General features: G+C 37.6%; 1 protein-coding gene across 3 annotated transcripts in view; it reads right to left on the reverse strand.

The window, feature by feature from the left end:
* Positions 1-23,151, reverse strand: part of GLCCI1 (glucocorticoid induced 1) — a 105,887-nt gene that overhangs the window by 57,681 nt on the left and 25,055 nt on the right. For all 3 annotated transcript variants that reach the window (XM_060196172.1, XM_060196171.1, XM_060196173.1), the window contains exon 2: positions 3,270-3,421. In XM_060196172.1, coding sequence (XP_060052155.1) covers positions 3,270-3,421 — 152 coding nt within the window. The remainder of the gene's footprint in view (positions 1-3,269; positions 3,422-23,151) is intronic.

Consider the following 23,151-nt stretch of genomic DNA (forward strand, 5'->3'; position numbering starts at 1 on the left):
CCCTAATAATTTAACATGTAACTGAAACCCTAATCTGTAAATTCTACACTACATTCTCTTTCAAATATTTCATAGTCAAATAATAATATCTCAAACGAGGTTTAAATAACCCCAATGTATAGCAAAAATAAATAATCTGCCTAAGGAACCTACCTACTGTCTTTCTATATCACTATCTCTGACCTCAAAAAATCAGAGTTTCTGCCTCTACCTTATTAATATCACAAAATAATGTGAACTTAATCCCTAAATCCAGCTCATTTTCTCTATGACCTCTTTTTATGACTGAATACTGACAATAATTATCCCTTCTTAAAAGTCAGCTTTAAAAAAAAAAAGTCAACTTTAGTGAGTTGGGTAGTAGCGCAGCAGGTTAAACACACGTTGCGAAAAGTGCAAGGACTTGCATAAGGATCCCCACCTGCAGGGGAGTCGCTTCACAGGTAGTGAAGCAGGTCTGCAGGTGTCTTTCTCTCCTCCTCTCCTCCTCTCTGTCTTCCCCTCCTCCTCCATTTCTCTCTGTCCTATCCAACAATGATGACATCAATAACAATAGCTACAACAACAAAAAAATAACAAGGGTAACAAAAAGGAAATAAATAAATATTTTTAAAAAGTCAGCTTTCTCCTTTTCTTCCATCCTTCCTTTTTGTCTTCCTTCCTTCCTTTCTTTCTTTCTTTCTCTCTTTCTTTTCTTCTTGGTCTCCAGATTGTTACTGGAGCTTAGTGCTGGCACTAGAAATCCACTGCTCCTGGCAGCTATCCCCCCACTCCTCTTTTCTCTATTGTATTCAGTGGAACGGTGAGAAATGGAAAAAGAACAGGGAGATAAAGAGGAAGAGAAAAAGATAAGACAACTCAAGACCTGCTTCACTTGTGAAGTGTCCCCCCCCCCCCCCGTGGGTGGGGATAGAGGGGGGAGGACTTGGAACCCAGATCCTTATGTAATTACTATGTGCAAGTGCACTTAACCAGGTGTGGCACCACCTAGCCCCCCCTCCTTTAATTTCTAAGGCTTGACTACCCCAACTATTTCCATTGTTCTTAGCTATTGCTCTTTCTCTAACTTCTCAATTTTTGTGAAGGATAACTAAAATAATGTTTCAGAATAGTGTCAGCATAAATGCATATGTCCTACAAAAGAAAGTTTTTTAATGTTAAAACAAAAGCTGCCATTTTAAGTACAATTCTATTAGTGTACTACTTTTGCATACAGCCATTTTATCCCAACAGTCCTATAAAACTGAAGACAAAATTAGTTGACAGACTAATCAGTATTTGTTCTTGAGTAAGTCAGTTAACTTTCCTGTGTTTCTGCTTCTCCATTTATGTGAACTTATTTGAGATTTTTAAAAATTATTTATTTATTTATTTACTGGATAGAGATGGGGAAATTTAGAGGACAGGGGGAGATAGAGAAAAAGACATCTCCATTGCTTATAAAACTTCCCCCTGCAGGTGGGGGACAAGGGCTTGAGCCTGGATCTTTTTGTATTATAACATGTGTGTTCTACTGAGTGCACCACCACCTGGCCCCATATTTGACATTTAACAAAACTGAAGATATAAAATACAGCACATGGGACGTAGTGGAGAAATATTAAGTATATCCTCTTGGTTCCAAATGAACACATTGCCTTTCCTTTTCCTTTGTGTGCATTCTCGGAACTTAAGACCTTGTTCCATTAACCTTATTTCTTGATACTCTATAATTCCACTATGAGCCCATTTTCAATAGGAAGTTGTTTTAAGAATTATCCATATCTGGGGGAGTCGGGCGGTAGCGCCCGGGTTAAGCGAAGGTGGCACAAATCGCAAGGACTGACATAAGTATCAAGCCTCCAGCTCCCCACCTGCAGGGGAGTCGCTTCACAAGCGGTGAAGCAGGTCTTCAGGTGTCTTTCTCTCCCCCCCTCTGTCTTCCCCTCCTCTCTCCATTTCTTTCTGTCCTATACAATAGCAACATCAATAACAACAACAATTACTACAACAATAAAACAACAAGGGCTACAAAAAGGGAATAAATAAATAAATATTTTTAAAAATTATCCATATCTATTTCTATGTATCCAAGTTCATATCTTTAAGTTTTGGTAGTTTATTCTACTTGGGAAATCTATTGCCTAGATATTATTCTCCTAGTAAAACAAAGAATAGAAAGCAAAACACTATGGATGGCATAAAAAATTACAAAGGTATAACTGATAGGAGGGATAATAAAAAGTCAATTTCACGGTCTCAAGGTTATGTGGTAAAAAAAAATCACAAAATTTGAGACAACTGTCATAGGTCATGTTAAATAAATTTTCCCCTTTCTTTTTCCCTTCATTTTTCAGAGATGAAACTATTCCTTCTATTACTCTACTCTACAAAGCCCAAAATGCTATCACTCACCTAATATCTAATTATACACTATTTACTATTAACAATTTCCATAAATTTAGTTTTATATACTAACTTCACAGAAAGTTTTAAGGCCAATAAGTCACCTCTTACACATTCAGAATTCTTCATAAAGTAAAAAATGCTAACTGCCTACCTACAATGTTTTCATATTTTTCTAACATTCAAGGAAAATTTTTTTAATCAAATACTTGGGGAACCTTTCACAAATCAATAAAGTATGATAAGCCATAAATTTTCTATTTTTCTCTGAAGGCTTTTAGTATTTATACACACACACACACACACACACACACACACACACACTCCTTTAACATAAATGTCATCAGCCATTTGTTAATACATTATTTTCAATAACTGTATAAACTTTTTGAAAAAATATTTATATACTTTAAAATAATTCATATGATTATATTAATTTCAGTCAGAAATCAATTCTTTTTTTTTAATATTTATTCCCTTTTGTGGTCCTTGTTGTTTTATTGTTGTAGCTATTATTGTTGTTGACGTTGTTGGATAGGACAGAGAGAAATGGAGAGAGGAAGAGAAGACAGAGAGGGGGAGAGAAAGATAGACATCTGCAGACCTGCTTCATCGTTTGTGAAGCGACTCCCCTGCAGGTGGGGAGCTGGGGCTCAAACTGGGTTCCTTACTCTGGTCCTTGTGTTTTGCGCCACCTGCACTTAACCCGCTGCGCTACAGCCCGACTCCCAATCAATTCTTAAAACCATAAAATAAGATAAGTATAAAGATTTAAGTGCTACTTGTTAAATACTAACTTTTAAAAACCAACTGAAATTGCATTTTATTATAATCAAATCAATAAATGCCGTATAATAAATCTGATTTTGATTCACTTATATTACCTGGGTTGCTTTATCTTTCATGCATGAAGGGTAATGAACATGAGGATCCCGTGGCCACTGTCCTGTGAGGTAAGGTCCTGTTATTGTATCCAAAGAAGAGGTTCGTCTTATTGTACTAGAGGTTCGAACTTGCTGAGATTTTGGCCTGTCCACTATAAAAAGTGAAAACAAAATTCAATTAGTCACTAATGATTCAAGTGAATTATAAAATTATTTAGACCTCTGAAGGCACACCTAGGGACACATGGTGTAGCAACTTGTGGAAAGTACTACAGGTTCTTAAACTGTGGCCTCAAGTCCTCTCAAGGAGGCCAAAGTACTGGATTACACATAAGGATTCACCTCTGAGGAAGAAAAAAAAAGGGATATCTCAGTGTTGACAAATGAGGCTAAAAAAGTCAGTCTAGCCAAGTATTTTTCCCCAATAGAAAAAAGTATCACAAATGGTTTTCCCAGCTTTCTTTTACCCTAAAATCCCTAATCTCATCTGCTCTATTCCTACTTTTTAGTTCCTGTTCATTAACCATCTTGTCTCAATTTAGGTCACGGCATCTTCCAGACACCAAGTTAAAGATGCTACTTTGACTCCACCCCTACTTCTCTGGGCAGATGACCTCACCAATGTGTCCTGGACCCTCGAATCTCCAGAGCTCTGGTCCACTAGGGAAAGATAGAAACAGGCTGAGGGTATGGATTGACCTGTCAATGCCTATGATCAGTGGAGAAGAAGCTACAGAAGGCACAACTCCTATCTTCTGCTCCCCATAAACAATCATGATCCATACTCCTAGCAGGGGAGAAGTGATAGGATGAAGACTAAGAGGACTCTGCATTCCAGCTCCATCAGCACCCAGAGAGAGAGAATGAAAAGGAGAGGGATATATGGAGGTAGTTATGTTGTCACTGAGTGGCTTAGAGGGGAAGAGAGAACTGAATCATAAAAAGAAGGGGCAACTATGTATAAATGTGGACAGATAGTTGTAGAGAAGATGTCTACAACTTTAGGGGAAATATGGTGGATTGCAGTTGGGAGAGTGAAGATTCAGATTCTGGTTGGGGGAATGGTGTGGATTCAAACCCCCGTCGATATGTAATTCTGTAATATAAAAATAAATGAACTTTAAAAAGCAGGGGTTCAGGCAGTAGGTTAAGTACACATGTCACAAAGCTCAAGAACCGGCATAAGGATCCTGGTTCGAATCCCCGGCTCCCCACCTGCAGGGAAGTCGCTTCACAGGCGGTGAAGCAGGTCTGCAGGTGTCTGTCTTTCTCTCCCTCTCTCTGTCTTCCCCCCCCTCCATTTCTCTCTTTCCTATCCAACAATGAACAACATCAACAATAATAATAACCACAACAAGGTTACAACAACAAGGGCGACAAAAGGAGGGAAAAGTGGCCTCCAGGAGCGGTGGATTCATGGTGCAGGCACTGAGCCCCAGCAATAACCCTGGAGGCAAAAAAAAAAAAATTAAAAAAGCATCACAGACAGAACTGAATGTTTTTCTGTACTCATAGCTGAGAAAATTAGACTGTTCCACTGAAGAGGAGAGCTGTGCTATGCTGACTGTATGAGGATCTGGAGAAGCAGGAAGATGAAGGGTTAAGCCTTCCTGCTGGACTGTGCATCTCTCAAGTCGGATCCTGCAAGTCAAGTTGCCTTTGCTTGTTATCACTTCTCCACTATCCTCCCACTACAGCTTATAGTATTCTATACTATAGAGCCACAGCACAACCAATGCTAGATATGCAGACATGGAAAAGCAGCAAAAAAAAACCCTCTAAAAACAAGGAATTTCTACAAAAAATGAGACCAGAGTAGAAGATTTTATATATATATGACACATAAAGATTAGAAACTCTCAACTTATACACAGTAGTACTTCAAGATAAAAATAAAGAGAAAAAGGAACTTTGATAAAGGGACTTTTCACCAAAGTGACTAAAGGGCTGAATGAAAATTCCAGTGTGATAAACATGTTGAATAAGATTCAACAAAATTGGAAAGCTTAACAAGCAGACTTGATAATACAGATGAGAGACTACTAATATTAGTGAATTAAGAGATCACAACCTCTCAAATGGAATAAGATGGAGAAATAAAGTTTTTTTTTAAAAAAATGAAACAACTCTGAAAAATACTTATGCACGAGATAAGTAAACAGAAGGGCAATGAGAATTCCAGGAGAGAGAAAAGTGGTCTCTCTTTTCAAGGACACAGTAGCTGAAAAACTTCCAAATCTGGAGAAAATATAACATAGCTACCTACCTAAAGCAGTCTAAAGTTCTGAGGCAATCCCTATCAAAATTCCAATGATATCCTTTGAGGAAATGAAACAACCAATTCTAAAATTTGTATAGAATTTGTGATGAAAGACCACAAACATCTAAAGCAATTCTAAGTGCAAAGGGAAAAAAAATGGAGGTATCATGCATCTTGAGTCAAATTATATTTCAAAGTAATAATAATTTCAACAGTATGTTATTGGAACAAAACAACTCTTAGACCAAAAGAATACAGAACTTAGGAATACTACCCTTCATTCCACACAAAGAAGCTAAAATCATTCAATGGGGAAAACAAAGTTACTTTAAAAACCAGTGTTGGGAAAACTGACCAGTCACATGTAAAAACATGAAATAAGCCCATTATTTAATACCATACACACACACAACAGTGAATTAAAAATTACATATTACACAGAACAAATAAAATACAGACAAGAAAACACTAATGATACATTTCCAAGACTTAATATAATAGTTGTATTTAGAGATTTAATACCATTGAAAAGATAAACTAAAGTAGAATAAACAAATGGAAGTATATGAAATTGAAAGAAAGATATATAGGTGGTCCACAGATACATTTTTTAAATGCCATATAATTTATCATCTAAGAAATGCAAATTAAAACCATAAAGAGAGGGGGTCAGGCGGTGGCACACTGGCTGAAGCACACATAGTAGGAAGTATAAGGGTCTGTGCAAGGTTCTTGGTTCCCCACCTGCAGGGGGTCACCTCACAAGTGGTAAAGCAGGTCTGCAGGTGTGTTTCCTTCCTTCCTTCCTTCCTTCCTTCCTTCCTTCCTTCCTTCCTTCCTTCCTTCCTTCCTTCGGAGATAGAGGGGGGGGAAAGAAAGACACTTGCAGACCTGCTGCATTGCTTATGAAGCGACCCCCCACTTCAAGTGGGGAGCTGGGGACTTGTACTATGTGCACTTAACCCGCCCCCGTGTCTATTTTTCTCTCCCCCACCCCATCTTCCCCATCTCTCTCAATTTTTCTGTCTTATCCAATAAAAACAGAAAAAAATGGCCGCTAGGAGCAGTGGGACTGTAGTGCTGGCACCGGCCCCATAGATAACTATGGAGGCAAGTAAACAACTAAATAAAACGAAGAGATAACACATCACAACAGTGAGGGCAGTATAAGTAAAAAAAGAATGGAAACAGTAAGTATTGACAAGAAAAAAACAAACACCCATGGTATTTTGCTGGTGCAAACTGGTACAGTCTATATGGAAAATGGCATGGAAAGTTTTTGAACAAATAAAAATAGAAATAGAAATATCTTTGTACCCTGCAATGCTTTATATATTTTCATTACTAGTCCTCTATCAGATTATGCTATATAAAGATCTTCTCCCATTCTATACGGTGTATTTCTGATTGGGTGATGGTACCTTTTTCTGTGCCAAAGATCTTCAGTTTAATGTAGTCCCACTGGTATATTTTTATTTTTGTTATATCACTAAACTTAACAATAAAAAAATTTAAAAACTCACTTTGTTTCATACTCTTTTCCTACCCTTAAAGAGTTTGCATTGTGGTTCCCAATGGTAGAATAGATATAGCAAAAGGTTGCTCTCTGACTAGACCAAGGAAAGCTATCAAAATCTAATTAAGAGTTATGTCATGATAATTCACAGTCCTATTGCCAAAACTGCCTCCTTAAATATTTGAGGGTAAAGCAAAGATCAATTAAATTCATCAACAAAGTGCCAGAATAGTGACATCAATTTTCAGCATGAAGAGCTATGTTGGGATCAGAAACTAGCTGTTTATAGCAGATGCCCAGCAACCAGGGAGGTAGGTCAGCAGAATGCATTTCTTGCAACTATGAGGCCCCAGGTTTAATACCAGCACCATATCTCTTCCTCTTTCTCATAAAATAAAATCTTTAAAACAACAGTTTTTAAAAGGTCCCCTTACTAAATTCATCTATAAGTTATCATTCCCTTCCTGCCTTGCCCTGAGTGAATAAATCACCAAAGACAACAGCAGGTGATAGGCCTGAAATTCATGAGGGGTAGGGAGGGCGAGAGGTACCCACTGAAGACTATATAAATAATTATTGTCCTCTAACAGTCAACTGGAAATTCTTCTTCAGAGTAATCTTCTTCTTCTAGCGTTTGCCCTTCTTCCGTAGCCAGTCAACAGCGTCAGGTTGAGCCTAATGTCTGCTTGTTACTGGCTTTGAAAGTGACTAGGATCCATGTGGATTCAGTCGGCTAGGAAGGATTATCAGTTTCCCCATAATAAACTTCAGTTATGAGCACTAAAATATATTAGTTAACTGAATATAAATAGCAAATCATTTATTTTTCTAAACAATCAAAAATACATATTCTAATTGCAGCAGCAATGCAATATGTTATTTAATTAATTTGTTTTCAACAATTATTTACAGTAGCAATGACTGATGATTGAACAATTAGTGGGGTTGGAAAACTGATGCCTTAAGAAACTAATCAACAGACCAAGTAGATCAGAAGCAACCAATAGCACAGCTATATACAAGATACTGGGTACTGTACAGCAAACCGTAACAAAAGGACTTTTCAAAGTTAACCCAATTACCAAATAATGTGATGATAACATTAACTATCGATTGTCTTTTTGAGCCCTAAGACAGCAGGAACCTCACATCTCCACTAGAGAGCCTCTACTTCCCCCAGTCCTGGAACCCTTGGATAGGGCCCACTTTCCCGTATGCCTCTCCCAATCCATATCAAATAATATTGCATCTGCCGATCACAACCTAACCAACACAACGATTGCCACCTCAACATGCTTCACTTCAGACTGTGTCCAGAGACTTCACGTGTGGAATGACAACCCTTCAGCTTCATTACTCGGGTGAGACCTTTCCTTTCATAGTATACTCTAATTCCATCTCAGGTGGTTCACTTTCTAACAAAGTCCCAAAACCTAGATATACACCAGTTTCTGTGAGAGAGAGCATATGTTCACACGTATCTGTAAACTACTGCAAAATATATACCTGAAAGCAGAAGTACACTAGAGTTTGCAGTGAGTACCCCCCTAACACTTCCTCTCCACTATTCCAAGCTTTGGGTCCATGATTGCTCAACAATTTGTTTGGCTTCATATGTTAACTCTCTTTTCAGTCACCAGGTTCCAGATGTCATCAGGATGCCGGCCAGTCTTCCCTGGACTGAAGACCCCACCAATGTGTCCTGGAGCTCCGCTTCCCCAGAGACCCATCCAACTAGGGAAAGAGAGAGGCAGACTGGGAGTATGGACCGACCAGTCAACGCCCATGTTCAGCGGGGAAGCAATTACAGAAGCCAGACCTTCTACCTTCTGCAACTCACAATGACCCTGGGTCCATGCTCCCAGAGGGATAAAGAATGGGAAAGCTATCAGGGGAGGGGGTGGGATATGGAGACTGGGTGGTGGGAATTGTGTGGAATTGTACCCCTCCTACCCTATGGTTTTGTTAATTAATCCTTTCTTAAATTTCTTAAATAAAAAAAAAAGAAAGAAAAAAAAGAAACTAATCAACATTGGAAAATTAGCAAGATAAATGTGATTATTACAAATTAAAAGAAAAAGAATGGAATGTTAGGTTGAATTGTTATATGGAAAACTGACAAATGTTACGCATGTACAAACTACTGTTATTTTACTGTCGACTGTAAACCTCAATAAGGAAATTTAAATAATAATAATAACTTTTCATTAACAATGTAAGTCTTTGGCAGCACTGGCAGGAAATTTGATTTTTTCTTTTTTTTTAATATTTATTTTATTTATTTATTCCCTTTTGTTGCCCTTGTTGTTTTATTGTTGTAGTTATTATTGTTGTTGTCATTGTTGGATAGGACAGAGAGAAATGGAGAGGGGAGGGGAAGACAGAGAGGGGGGAGAGAAAGACACCTGCAGACCTGCTTCACCTCCTGTGAAGTGACTCCCCTGCAGGTGGGGAGCTGGGGTTCGAACCGGGATCCTTATGCCGGTCCTTGTGCTTTGCGCCACCTACGCTTAACCCGCTGCGCTACAGCCCGACTCCCATTTGATTTTTTTAATAAGTATCTCAGGTCATTCTAAAACTACTCAAAACTTAAAAACCATATCTAAAGTGGACTAGATCCTTTATAAGTACAGAAAAATGGAAAATACAGAAAGATTACTATACCTTTCTACATTAACGTATCTTAATATTAAACATACAGTAGAATTATTACTACATTTTATTTTCAAAAATCAGACTAACCAAAGCATTTTGCAAAGGTTTTTTTTTTTATGTGTCTTGAACTTTAACATTCAAAAAGATGAAAATTAGTCAAATGCATGGGTCACATAAGATAATCCCTAAAGTCAAGTGAACTTTAGTTATGAGACAGAAAAAGCACTGGGTTTGAGTACAGTGTCTAAAAATAAACTAAAGGGTAAAAACAATCCTTTTAGTGTGAGTCGATTCTGAAACACTAATCAACCATACCTGGAATTCTGCCACTGAAGCAATCTAGAAAACAAGGAAAATGACCATACAGCTGCCCAACAGATACCTGGAAAGGTCCCAATCAAGAATCTAACAAAAGAAACAAACATGTTTTTGACCAAATAAGGCCTGACAGTCTGTAACCTGAGACCTATCAAGAAAAACAATTTAAAAATGTAGTCAAGTCAGAAACTTCACTGAAGAAGAGCTCCAGAGAGCCAACAAAGATATCAAAAGGTACTCACAGTCACTGATCATCAGAGAAATACAAATAAAGACAACAGTAAGATACCACAATTCACCTGAGAGAATGTCATAAGTTAGAAAGGTTGGTAATAACAAATGTTGGAGAGAATTTGGGGAAATGGAAGTGTACATTGGCCCTACCTTTGTGGAAAATAGTCTGAAGATTTCTCAGAACACTAGCCCTATCTCTAGACCCGCAGGGAGTCTATTTCATGAGCAGTGAAGCAGGTCTTCAGGTGTCTATCATTATCTCTCTCTTTAGCTCACATTCTCTCTCAATATCTTTCAGTTCTATCTAATAATAATTAAAAAGAAAGAAAGAAAAAAAAGGGGGGAGGGAAAAGATGGCCACCCTCAGGAGCAGTGATAAAACCATGGTAGTAATAAAAAAAGAAAAGAAAACCCAATAAAATGTATCTCATACTAAGGTTATAAAGAAGATTTCACTAGTCATGAAGCCTGGTGACAAGCATTAGAGAGAACACACAAGCTGGAAAGCTACTGGAAGTTATTAGGCAATATAGCAAGGTGTCAGGCTACAAAATCAATGTACAAAAATCAGTGGCATTTCTTCATGCAAACACTAAGTCTGAAGAAGAGGATATCCAAAATTCACTCCCATTCTCTTGCAGCAAAATCAATAAAATACCTAGGAATAAAACTGACCAAAGAAATGAAAGACTTTTATACTGAAAACTATGAGTCACTATTCAAGGAAATAGAAAATGATACCAAGAAATAGAAGACATCCCACCCTCATGGATTGGAAGAATTAATATCATCAAAATGATATGCAAATTTAATGAGACATATACAAATTTAATGTGATACCCATCAAAGTTCCACCAAGCTTCTTTAAGAGAACAGAACAAAAATCACAATCATTTATCTGGAACCAGAAAACACCTAGAATCGCCACAACTATCTTAAGGAAAAGAAACAGAAATGGAGGCATAACATTCCCAGATCTCAAACTATAGTATAAGGCCATTATCATCAAAACAACCTGGTACTGGGACAAAAATAAGCACAAAGACCAGTGGAACAGAATTAAAAGCCAGAACTAACCCCTAACAAAGGGATTTTCAAAGTTAACCTATTTGCCATATAATTTGATTACCGCAATAACGATCTATTGCCTTCTTAAACCCTAATACAGCACTTCCACTTCCTCTATAGAGCCTATATTTACACAAGTACTGAAACCTCTCAAGGTGGGGCTCACTCTCCAGCATGCTTCTCTCAATTCATACCAAATGATATTGCATTTGCTGATCCCAAAGTAATCAATGCAATGAGTACCAACTTGGCATGCTTCACTTCAGACTGTGTCTGGAGATGCCAGGTGTGGAATGTCAACCCATCAGCCTCATTACTCCAGTGAGACCTTTCCTTTTTCATAGGATTCTCTAATTCCACTTCAAGTGGTTCACTTTCTAACAAAGTCCCAAAACCTAGATGTAGACCAGGTCCCATGAGATAGGGCATATGTTCACATCTATACATAAATTAGGGCAAAATATATACCTGAAAGCAAAAATTCACAATAGTCTGCAGTGAGTCAGCATATGCAGCAAGCAAGCAGAAAGACCTAAAAAGACACCATGAAGTTCACAATGAAATAGTGCCTACTTAGACTTAGCTACCCTCCTCACCTATTTCCTATTCCCTCAGTCACTCCAAAGCTAACCTTATAAAAGTAAGGACTACAAAAGCTGAATGGGGCAAGAAATTGGCATACTTTAATGAAGACTATTTAGCCACTACCAGGCCAGCCCATCAGCTGCGGCCCTATTCGGGGAGTCCTGAGATCCCAGACAGACATGATGGGCCTAGACCTCAAAAAATCCTTCCCCCCAATGTTATCAGTCATCTCTATCAGAACAACACAATTGACCCCTTTGTGGGCCCTCATAGGACCTTGTCCTCAACATGGATCAACAATGACAGAGAATGTTTCATCCTCTGAAGGGAGGTTGGACAACATACTCTATGTTCCACCTGAGGAAGATGGGTCCTGATATTGGGGCAGCTTGGAACGTTCCTACTCATGACCACAGAATATGAGCTCAGATCTACAGGGATGCAGAGATCATATAGGCTCCTAAGCTGAATATGGGCCTCAGAGTAGATCAAATCGATGGGGTTTACAGTCAACAATATTTATATACCTTTCCTATATTCTGGAGCTACTCTCTTCCCTGATCCAACTTTCTGGTCCCTTTTGCAGACATGACATCATCTTCCCAGACAGTAATTTGTTTGGTTTTATACGTTGACTTTTTTTTTTCAGCAACCAGGTTCCAGATGCTAACATGATGCCAACCAGACTTCCCTGGACAGACAACCCCACCAATATATCCTGGAGCCCCATTTCCCTAGAATGCCACCACACTAGGGAAAGAGAGAGACAGGCTGGGAGTATGGATCGACCTGCCCATGCCCATGTTCAGCCAGGAAGCAGTTACAGAAGCCAGACCTTCCACCTTCTGCACCCCACAATGACCTTGGGTCCATACTCCCATAGGGTTAAAGAATAGAAAAGCTATCAGGGGAGGGGATGGGATATGGAATTCTGGTGGTGGGAATTGTGTGGAGTTGTACCCCTCTTATCCTATGGTTTTTGTCAGTGTTTCCCTTTTATAAATAAAAATTAAAATAAATTCCAATTAAATTGACATTTTAAATAAATTTACAAATAAACTACAAATAAAGCATATAAAGAGATATATGCTCTATGGTGCCACTACCTAGTTCTGTTGTAAATTTTTTAGCAAAAAGAGATAAAGCTCACTGTAATTTAAATTGAAAAAAAATGAACAAAACAAGGATATAATAAAGGTTACAAAATGGCCACAGTATAACAATCGATATTATTTATGAGAATCTAATTTTTTTTTTGAAAGTAGGGAATAGGGGCCAGGTAGTAGTGCACCTGGTAGAGTATGTAAGTTACTATGCACAAGGATCCAAGTTCAAGCACCTGTCCCCCACCTGCAGGAATGAAGCTTCAATAACAGTAGAGAAGTGCTCCAACTATCTTTCTTTCACTCCTTTCCTATCTCTCTGTTTCTCACCTTCTATTAAAAAAAAAAGGAAAAGAAAAGAGAGGAGAGGGGAGGGGAGGGGAGGGGAGGGGAGGGGAGGGGAGGGGAGGGGAGGAGAGGAGAGGAGAGGAGAGGAGAGGAGAGGAGAGGAGAGGAGAGGAGAAGAGAGAAGATGGAAACTAGTAGTAGTGGATTTATCATATAGGCCCCAAGTTCCAGTAATAAACTTGGTAGTAAATAAGTACTGTCTTACCAAATGTTTTCCCCAAATTTCACTGCATAACAGTAATTGGAAAAAGTCTGAAGTACTAAAAATAAATAAGGCTAGTCTCAAGCCTACAAAACAAAATCTGCTTCCAATATTATCTCCAACTCTTAAAAAGAATCTACTGAGACTTGACTTCAAACTGAACAGGAGAACAAAAGCAGCAAATAAGAAAAGACTTGGTTGATGAGGGTGTCATGGAAGCTGATCAAGGAAACAAGAAAAATACCAAGTCAGAACTCTAAAACTCTGAAGATAGAAAAGATATTTTGAATGATCCCTCATTCCAAAAAAGTACAGGTAAGTCCATTTTACCTTTAAAAAATGAGGACAAAGATGTAGCTAAGTGAACAAATATTTGCTTTGTATGTTTTAAGAATGACATTTGACATATTTGATAAAAAATAAAAAGTGATATGTGAAAAGAATACCAAATTAGCCCTACTACATCTATATAACTATATCATAAAAAAACATAAAAAATAAATGATGTCCCTTATCAGCCAGGAAAATATACCAGAAAGCCATGCCCATCTAAGATGAAAACTTTAACTTACTAGTTGAAAAAGGCTAAATTATTTTTAAATGAAAGAAACTATAAGGAAAGCTTATAATTCAAGACTCTCACAAATGATATGATAGGGGCAAGGAAGATAAGAAAAGAGTGGTAAACAAACTTAGGAAGACTTAGAAATCAAGAAAAAAAATATTTCACAAATGAACACTAAATTACAAGAAACTTCATGATTATTATTTAATATAAATAAAAAATAGAGCATAAGACAAACCTAAAAATGAAAAAAAGTAAAAAATGACTTTAGTAGAAAATAGTTAACATACAACACAGGCAAGATCAAGCTATATATAGTAGGAGTCCTGGAAGACCAAATCAACAAAACAAATGCTAAACATTACAATACAACTCTCCTAAAATAAAACTTAAATGTTAAACATACTACACCCATGGAAAATAATCAAGAACAATCTATCAAACATTTTATAAGCTAAAATCTATCAAACATTTTATAAGCTAAAATGTCCATCAAGTTTTAAAAAACAACAAAACACTGATAATGTGTTTATCTTCTTAATATATAAACTATGTAAAATTCAAGTACTATTGTTCCCATGCATCTTTTCTGAAGAATATACTATAAATGTGCTTATAAAAGTTTTGAAAGCCATTAATGCAACAGTTATTGGGCAGTGCATGTGAGCCATTTAGGTAGTGAATCTGAAAGGAGAAAACATGGAGTGCTCAGTATCCTCGTCCCTAAGGTAAGTTTTCCACCATTAAGTGAAATGACCAGAAGACTAGAAAAAAATCATACAGCTAACCTTTTTAAACTAATATTCTATTAAAACTATAAATTTCCAGACTATCTGATAACTATATGCTATTACATTCATTCTAGAACTAGATTTATTTAAGATAGAGACAGAGAAAGTAAAAGAGACTACAGCACAAAAGCTTCCTTCAGTGCAGTGGAGGCCAGGCTCAAACCTGGGTCATACAGATGGCAAAGCAGCACACTGTTTATTTTTTAATATAATAATCCTCCTCTAAAATTTTAATCATATTGACTATGGGGAAAATTAATGCTAACTTTAAAGTGGCATACTTTCAGAGCTGGGTGGTTGCAGACCTGGTTGAGTGCATATGTTATAAAGTGCAAGGAGCAGGGCTCAAAGCTTCACAAGTGGTAAAGCAATGCTGCTTCTCCTTTTCTGTCTCCCCCCTGCTTTTCAATATCTCTGCCTCTATCCAATTAATTAATTAAATAATTAAACTTAAAAAGAGGTATACTTTCTTAGTATGTAACTTAGAATAAAAAAAAAATAGCATTTACTCAACCTAGAGGGGAAACTACCTAAAGAGAAACATTATAGTCACTACATTAGTAGGATTTTTTTTTACCATACCTTCCTTTCACTAGTAATTAAAGAGTAGTGTCACCTGGAATGGAATTAATTCATTCCATTCTAGGTGGTTCATTTCCTAACAAAGTCTCAAAACCTAGATATAGACCAGGTCCCATGAGATAAGAGCATATGTTCACATGTATCCATAAACTAGGGCAAAATAAATACCTGCAAGCAAAAGTACACAATAGTCTGCAGTGAATCAGAATAAAGTTCCTAATAAAATAGTATCTAATTAGACTTAGATACCCTCCTCATCTACTTCCTATTACAGTTCTCTGACTCATTCTAAAGCTAACCTTATCAAAGCAAGGATTGCAAAGCTGAATAAGGGCAAAAGACTGGCATACTTTAATGATAACTCTTTAATGACCCACATAGTCAACGACTGCCACCTCTCCAGATTCAAAGGAGGTCTCGAAACTTTACATCAGGCTCAACCTGACGCTGTTGACTGGCTACAAAAGAAGGGCAAACGCTAGAAGAAGAAGTGTCCTATTCGGGGAGTCCTGAGATTCCCAAACAGACACGATGGGCCTAGACCTCAAACAAATCCCTCTCTCCATTGTTACTGGTCATCTCTATCAGGAACAACACAATAGACCCACAACAGACCAACAACAGTAGAGAATGTTCCATCCTCCGAAGGGAATATGGAAACATACTCTATGCTACACCTGAGGAAGAAAGGTCAATATTGGGGCAGCTTGGAATGTTCCTACTCATGACCATAGAATATGAGCTCAGCTCTACAGAGATGCAGATAGGCTCCTAAGCTGATTATGGGCCCCAGATCACATCAAATCAATGGGGTTTACAGTCAACAATATTTATACACTTTTCCCACATAGCTACTCTCTTCCCTGATCCAGGTTTCTGGTCCTTCTGCCAGCCATGACATCATCTCCCCAGACAATAACTTGGATCCACCTGCATATCAGATTTCAGGCGCAGGGGAAAAAAAAGAAAAAGAAAAACTAGTATAGCCATAGGCCCTTTGGAATATCACTAAAATATGCCTACCAGCTATCTACAAAATGGAGGACCCCACCCCCAACTCTTCTTCATCTGCACTATTCCAGCCTTTAGGTTCATGACTGTTCAACAATTTGTTTGGCTTTGTATGTTAACTCTCTTTTCAGCCACCAGGTTCCAGATGCTAGCATGATGCCAACCAGACTTCCCTGGACAGACAACCTCACCAATGTGTCCTGGAGCTCTGCTTCCCCAGAGCCCCACTGCACTAGGGAAAGAGAGAGGCTAGGTGGGAGTATGGATCAACCTGTCCACGCCCATGTTCAGCAGGGAAGCAATTACAGAACCCTGACATTCCACATTCTGCCTCCCACAATTACCTTGGGTCCATACTCCCAGAGGGTTAAAGAATAGGAAAGCTATCAGGGGAAGGAATGGGATACAGAGTTCTGGTGGTGGAAACTGTGTGGAGTTGTACCCCTCTTATCCTATGGCTTTGTAAATGTTTCCTTTTTATTAGTAAAAAAATTAATAAAATATTAAACAAATAAAAAAATAAAAATAAAGAGTAGTTTCAAAAGGTATACTATGGGAAGTCTAGAGCAAAAATAAGGAAGGAATACAGGGATAGGAACTCCTTTATGGGTAAAGGTGAATTTTGTCAATAGTAATGAATGGAAAGACAATGGATGGAGAGGGACCAGAAAAATACAGATAAGATGGAATATTAAAGATAATCTTATCCTTAACAATGAGATAAATGAAGAAGGGCCTCCCCTGTATGGTGTACAACTACACAGCTATAATCTCATTTTTGTAAGCCATTACCAAATTGCCAATAAAAAGAGAGAGAGAGAAAAATAAAAAGAACTTTTTTTTTGGCAGACTAAGAATAACTAGGCTCTTTCAACCTCTCAATCCAATGGACACTATAAAGCAAAGAATCCAATGGACATGTCAGTTAAGGTACTAAAATAATTAAAATAATTATCATGACAAAAAGAATTAATGATTATCAGTATTATGGAAACAAGGTCATGCCACTAATATTACTAGAGAATAAATAAAATATAAATGGTTCTTTACAAATTTGTCTGTTTTGTTTTTAGATACGAACAGAAAGATAGGCAGAGAAAGACCAGTTTTCTTCCATGAATATGGTAGTGGCCAGGCTCAAACTTGGGTTATACACATGGCAAACCAGTACACTATCCAAGTGAACTATTTTGCCAGCAACTAGTTTACATGACTCTGAAAAGAACATCAGCTTAGCTCTTATTTGAACAAGAAAACAGACTTGGTATGATACAGAAAGGATAAACTCTTACATAAGAATCTCATGATATCTACAGTGAAAATTTATAGAATTTGAGTTAACAAATTTTAACAACATAGTTTATAAACACAAGTAAAATTCAGGCTTTAAGTCCAAGCTATATGTTGCTTACATAAAAACTATAAATTAACTCTAAAAATATACTAATCTAGTAAGTGGTTAGTTACATAGATATAGAAGACATAAAGGACAAAAACTAAAGACAAGGATAACTGCTTACACTCACTAAGATATGACTGCCAAATATCTCAGTTGCAGGTGGAACTCTAAAAACAAGGACAGGAAAGGAAAATACAAAGTGAAACTTGGAGTGGATGTGGTGTATCACCAAAGGATTCGAGGAGGAGGAAGTGTGGAAAGACTATTAGGGTCCTGGTGCATGAGAATATTTAGCAAACATCTATCCTAAGGAGATTAGAAACTGTATCCAGGGTAGGGGTAGACAGCATAATGATTATACAAAGAGACTCTCACCCCTGAGGCTCCAAAGTCCCAGGTTATTCCCTTGCACCACCATAAGTCAGAGCAGAGCAGTGCTCTGGTTAAAAAAAAAAGGGGGGGTGGGGTTGGGCTGTAGTGCAGTGGGTTAAGCACACATTTAGTGAAGCACAAGGACCAGCACAAGGATACTGGTTCAAGCCCCCAGTGGAGACCTGCAGGGGGGTTGCTTTACAAGCAGTGAAGCAGATCTGCAGGTGTCTTTCTCTCCCCTCCTGTCTTCCTCTCCTCTCTCAATTTCTGTCTGTCCTATTCAACAGCAATGACAACAATAATGACAACAACAAGGGCAACAAAATGGGAAGAATGGCCTCCAGGAGTAGTGGATTTGTAGTGTAGGGACTGAGCCCCAGCAATAACCCTGGAGGCAAAAAAAAGTAAAGTTAAAGAAAGAAAAAAAAAGCTGTACCCATATGCCAATAATTGTACTGTAAACCATTGTCCCCTCCCATAAAATAATTAAAAATATATATATATAACTGTCAATCAAATTAAATTTACTGGTTGTAGGCAGATAAAAAAAAAAACCAGAAATATGCCCATATGTCTGATACTGATTTGCTTAATGCAAATAACTCTAGCAAATTGAATATAACCTGTAAGCTATCTTTTCCACCACATTGTTTCCAAATTAAGAAATGAAGAATATGATGACTGAGGAATATACAAGTACATTTCTCTAGAGCAAACTCAAAATCAATAGGTTCAACAAAATGAAAGCTTCAGAAATAAGGAAACACAGATGTTTATTTTAGTATTAACTTGTATAAATATTGACACTAAAGAACCAAATATATATCAGTTAAGCAGCAGTTTATCCAAAATTTAATGTTTCATTAACACTGAAAATGGCCAAATGCTGCAGGAAAGATCCTGAAGGAAAATGTTTTATACAAATGACTCCTTTATAGAGGCTATGGAATAGAACAGAACAGGGTAAAAACCCTGTGTTTACATACACAAAACACCTTCCACCTCAACAAATCTACAAATACTGTGCACAGAAGGTTGCCAGGAAAAACTGCCAAGGAATGACAACAATTTAAAATAAAACCACTAGCTGCATAAGTATGTGTGGGGAAGTATGTCATGAAATAATTTTGAAAAGCAATATATGTTATTCCTCTAATTTAGGTATTTTTTCACCACTGTAATCATTCAAAAATAGTATACTGATATTATTAATTGAAGGCTACTTCAATCAAAATGGCAGTACCCAGGAACTAAAGTCACAAAGTTCTGAATTTACTGCTATTCATGTTATTTTTCTTCCTTAAACAGCAAAAGAGTAATGTTCAATCCAAACACCCAAGAAATGAGTAGATAACTCTCACTGTAGTTTTACCTATAGCCTGATTAATTAGTAATACTTAGAATAGCTAAGGGTATTTGAAATAGAAATTTGAACACCACCTCCAGATGCACTAAAAAGGTTCATTCCAAAGCAGGAGGGTGAAAAAACTATATGAAGCCAATTACACAAGAGACAGGCCAAGATACGGACCCCAGGTCAGATGAATATGTTAAATAGTTCATTGTATTCATGTTTTCTTCATGTTTGGGAGCTACTCTCTGTCCTGATCTATTTTCTACTTCTATTCTCAACTCTGACACCATCTTCATATGCAATACTTTTAGTCCACCTCCAGGTTAGCTATCAAACTCAAGCAAAAATTACCAGTCATGGGCCCCTAGGAATACACCTAAAATAGACTTCTAGCTTCTATCCACCTGAAAGTCCCTATTCTCATCTATCTTATTCCTACTTTGTGGTTCCTCTTCATTAAACATTTTGTCCTGCTTTATATCATACTGCATTTCAGCTACCAAGTTGCAAATGTAATTTCATCCTGTATTCCCTGGGCAGATAACCTCAGCAGTATGTCCTCAATATGTCCCAGAGCCCTATATCACTAGGGAAAGATATAGAAACAGGCTAGGTGTAAGGATTGACCTACCAATGCCCATGTCCAGTGGAGAACCAATTATAGAAGCCAGACCTTCCATCTTCTACACCCCAATAATAATTTTCCATACTCCCAGAGGTGTAAATGTTAGTGGAAGATGACCAAAAGGGCTATAAACTCCAATTCCACAAGGACCAAGAGAGAGAAGAGGTTGGGGGGGGGGGGGAGAAAGAATCTCCCTGTGAAAGCCGATAAACTAGGAAACTATTGTCTTGACACTAATAAAAGTAAATTTATCTACAAAATAAAGTAAACTATTAAAAAATAGATGGGTCAATTAAACTTTACATTTTCTCTCCATTCTTTGTCACTTCTGATTTGACTGCTTAAATACTTTCTTTATAATGCTGCGATAAGTTTTAAGCAATGTATGTTCAATGATTATGCATAATTAGTTAATTTACTTTTCATAGAGATGTCACATAATTCATGTATGTCTTTCCACCTATAAGTTAGTAATCTTATTTTCACTTATGAAAGAAAGGAGAAAAAACTAACATTATCCATTAACCTACTGAGCTTGTATTTAAATAATTACTACCAAAGGATAGACTTTTCCTTAAAAGGTAAGGCTTTTTCTAAAATAAGGCAACAGGACTACATCAAACTGAAAGACTTCTGCTCAGGAAAAGGAACTACTATCTATCACCAAAACAAAAGACACCCTATTGAATGAGAGATTATCTTTACACCACTTTACATTACATTAAAGACCAATGACCAAAATGCATAAAGAGCACAAAAAACTCAACATAAAAACAACCCCATTAAAAACTGGAGGAAGGACATGAACAAAATCTTCACCAGAGATGTTCAGATGGCCAGCAGACATATAAAAAAAATGCTCAGTGATATCAGAGAAATATAAAGAAAACATTGAGACATCACTTCACACCTGTAGAATGCCCTACATTAGAAAAGACAGAAATGGGAGTCGGGCTGTAGGGCAGCGGGTTAAGCGCAGGTGGCGCAAAGTACAAGGACTGGTATAAGGATCCCGGTTCGAACCCTGGCTCCCCACCTGCAGGGGAGTCGCTTCATAAGCGGTGAAGCAGGTCTGCAGGTGTCTATCTTTCTCTCCTCTCTGTCTTCCCCTCCTCTCCATTTCTCTCTGTCCTATCCAACAACGACAACAACAATAATAACTACAACAATAAAACAAGGGCAACAAAAGGGAATAAATAAATAAAATAAATATTAAAAAAAAAAGAAAAGACAGAAACAAGGGCTGGGTAGACAGCATAATAGTTATGCAGAAAGATGTTTATTCTTGAGGCTCTGAGATCCCATGTTCTATTTGCTGCATCACCATAAACCAGAGTGGGGTGGTGGGGGGTGGAGAGGAAAGAGAGAGAAAAAAAAACTGAAGGACTGAATATAGATACAAGTGCTAGAGAGGAAATGGAAGAAAGGGAACACTTTATACTGTTGATAGAAAAGTACATTGGGGGAAAAAAAAAAAAGAGATGTACATTCGTTTGACCATGTGAGAAACAGTCTGGTGATTCCTCAAAACTAAAGAAAGGAGCCTTCCACAAGATCAGGTGATTCTGCTCAGGAATTCTTCTCATAGGGATTTATCAAAAGAACACAAACGCACATATCTAAAGAGATTTATAAACAAATATGTTCAGGGCAGCTTTATTTTTAATAGATAAGCCCCTAAGACATGACAGAAGATACACACACACACACACACACACACACACACTCACAAATGGAATACTTCTAAACTACAAAAATCATAGAATCTTACCCTTTGCCATATCATGCATAGAAAGTAATCATATAATGTGAGATAAGCCAGAAAAAAATGAATATCGGATTACCTAACAAATAAGTGGAACTTGAGAAACAAAGAAAAGAAAACACAGGGATAGACTAGCTGTGGTCTATTGCAACAAAGCCAAGAGTTCTAGAAAAGAAGTAGGTAGGGGTTGAAAACCTAGAATGTTTCGTGATCACAGAATGTGAGCTCAGACCTACAGGGATGCAGAGGTTACACAGGGTCCTGCAACAAATATGGACTGATGGGGTTTACAATTAACAATACTTATATACTTTTCCCCTATTTAGGAGTTACTGTTTTCCCTGATCCAGCTTTCTAGTCCTTTTTCCAACTCTGACATCATCTCCCCAGACAATACCTTTTGTCCACCTGTATGTTAGCTGTCAGGCTTAGGCAAAAACTAGTAAAGTTATGGGCCCCTTGGAACATACATCTAAAATAGACCTACTAGTTTTTTCCAAAACGGAAACCCCAAATCTCATCTGCTATATTTTTGCCTTTAGGTTCCTGATTATTTAACAATTTGTTCAGCTTTATATTTTTTATGTTCCCTAATATATTTTTTCTAAATTTTTTATTTATAAAAAGTAAACACTGACTAAACCATAGCATCAGAGGGGTACAACTTCACACAATTCCCACCACCAGAACACTGGATCATACTCCCTCCCCTGACAGCTTTCCTATTTTTTTTTAACCCTCTGGGAGTATGGACCCAAAGTCATATGGGATTCAGAAGGTGGAAGATCTGACTTCTATAATAGCTTTCCCGCTGAACATGGGCATTGACAGGTTGATCCATACTCCCAGCCTGTCTTTCTCTTTCCCTATTGGAGAAGAGCTCTGGAGAAGCAGAGCTCCAGGACACATTGGTGGGGTTGTCTGTCCAGAGAAGTCTGATCAGCATCATGCTAGCATCTGGAACCTGTTGGTTGAAAAGAGAGTTAACGTACAAAGCCCAACAAATTGCTGATCAATCATGGACCTAAAGGCTGGAATAATGCAGGTGAGGAGTCAGGTGTGGGGGGGTAATCTTTGTTTCGTAAATAGCTAGTAGGCATATTCTAGTTATATTTCAAAGGGCCTGTGG

The sequence above is a fragment of the Erinaceus europaeus genome, chromosome 8 (genome assembly GCF_950295315.1).
Source record: "Erinaceus europaeus chromosome 8, mEriEur2.1, whole genome shotgun sequence".
In the NCBI taxonomy this organism is placed as follows: Eukaryota; Metazoa; Chordata; class Mammalia; order Eulipotyphla; family Erinaceidae; genus Erinaceus; species Erinaceus europaeus.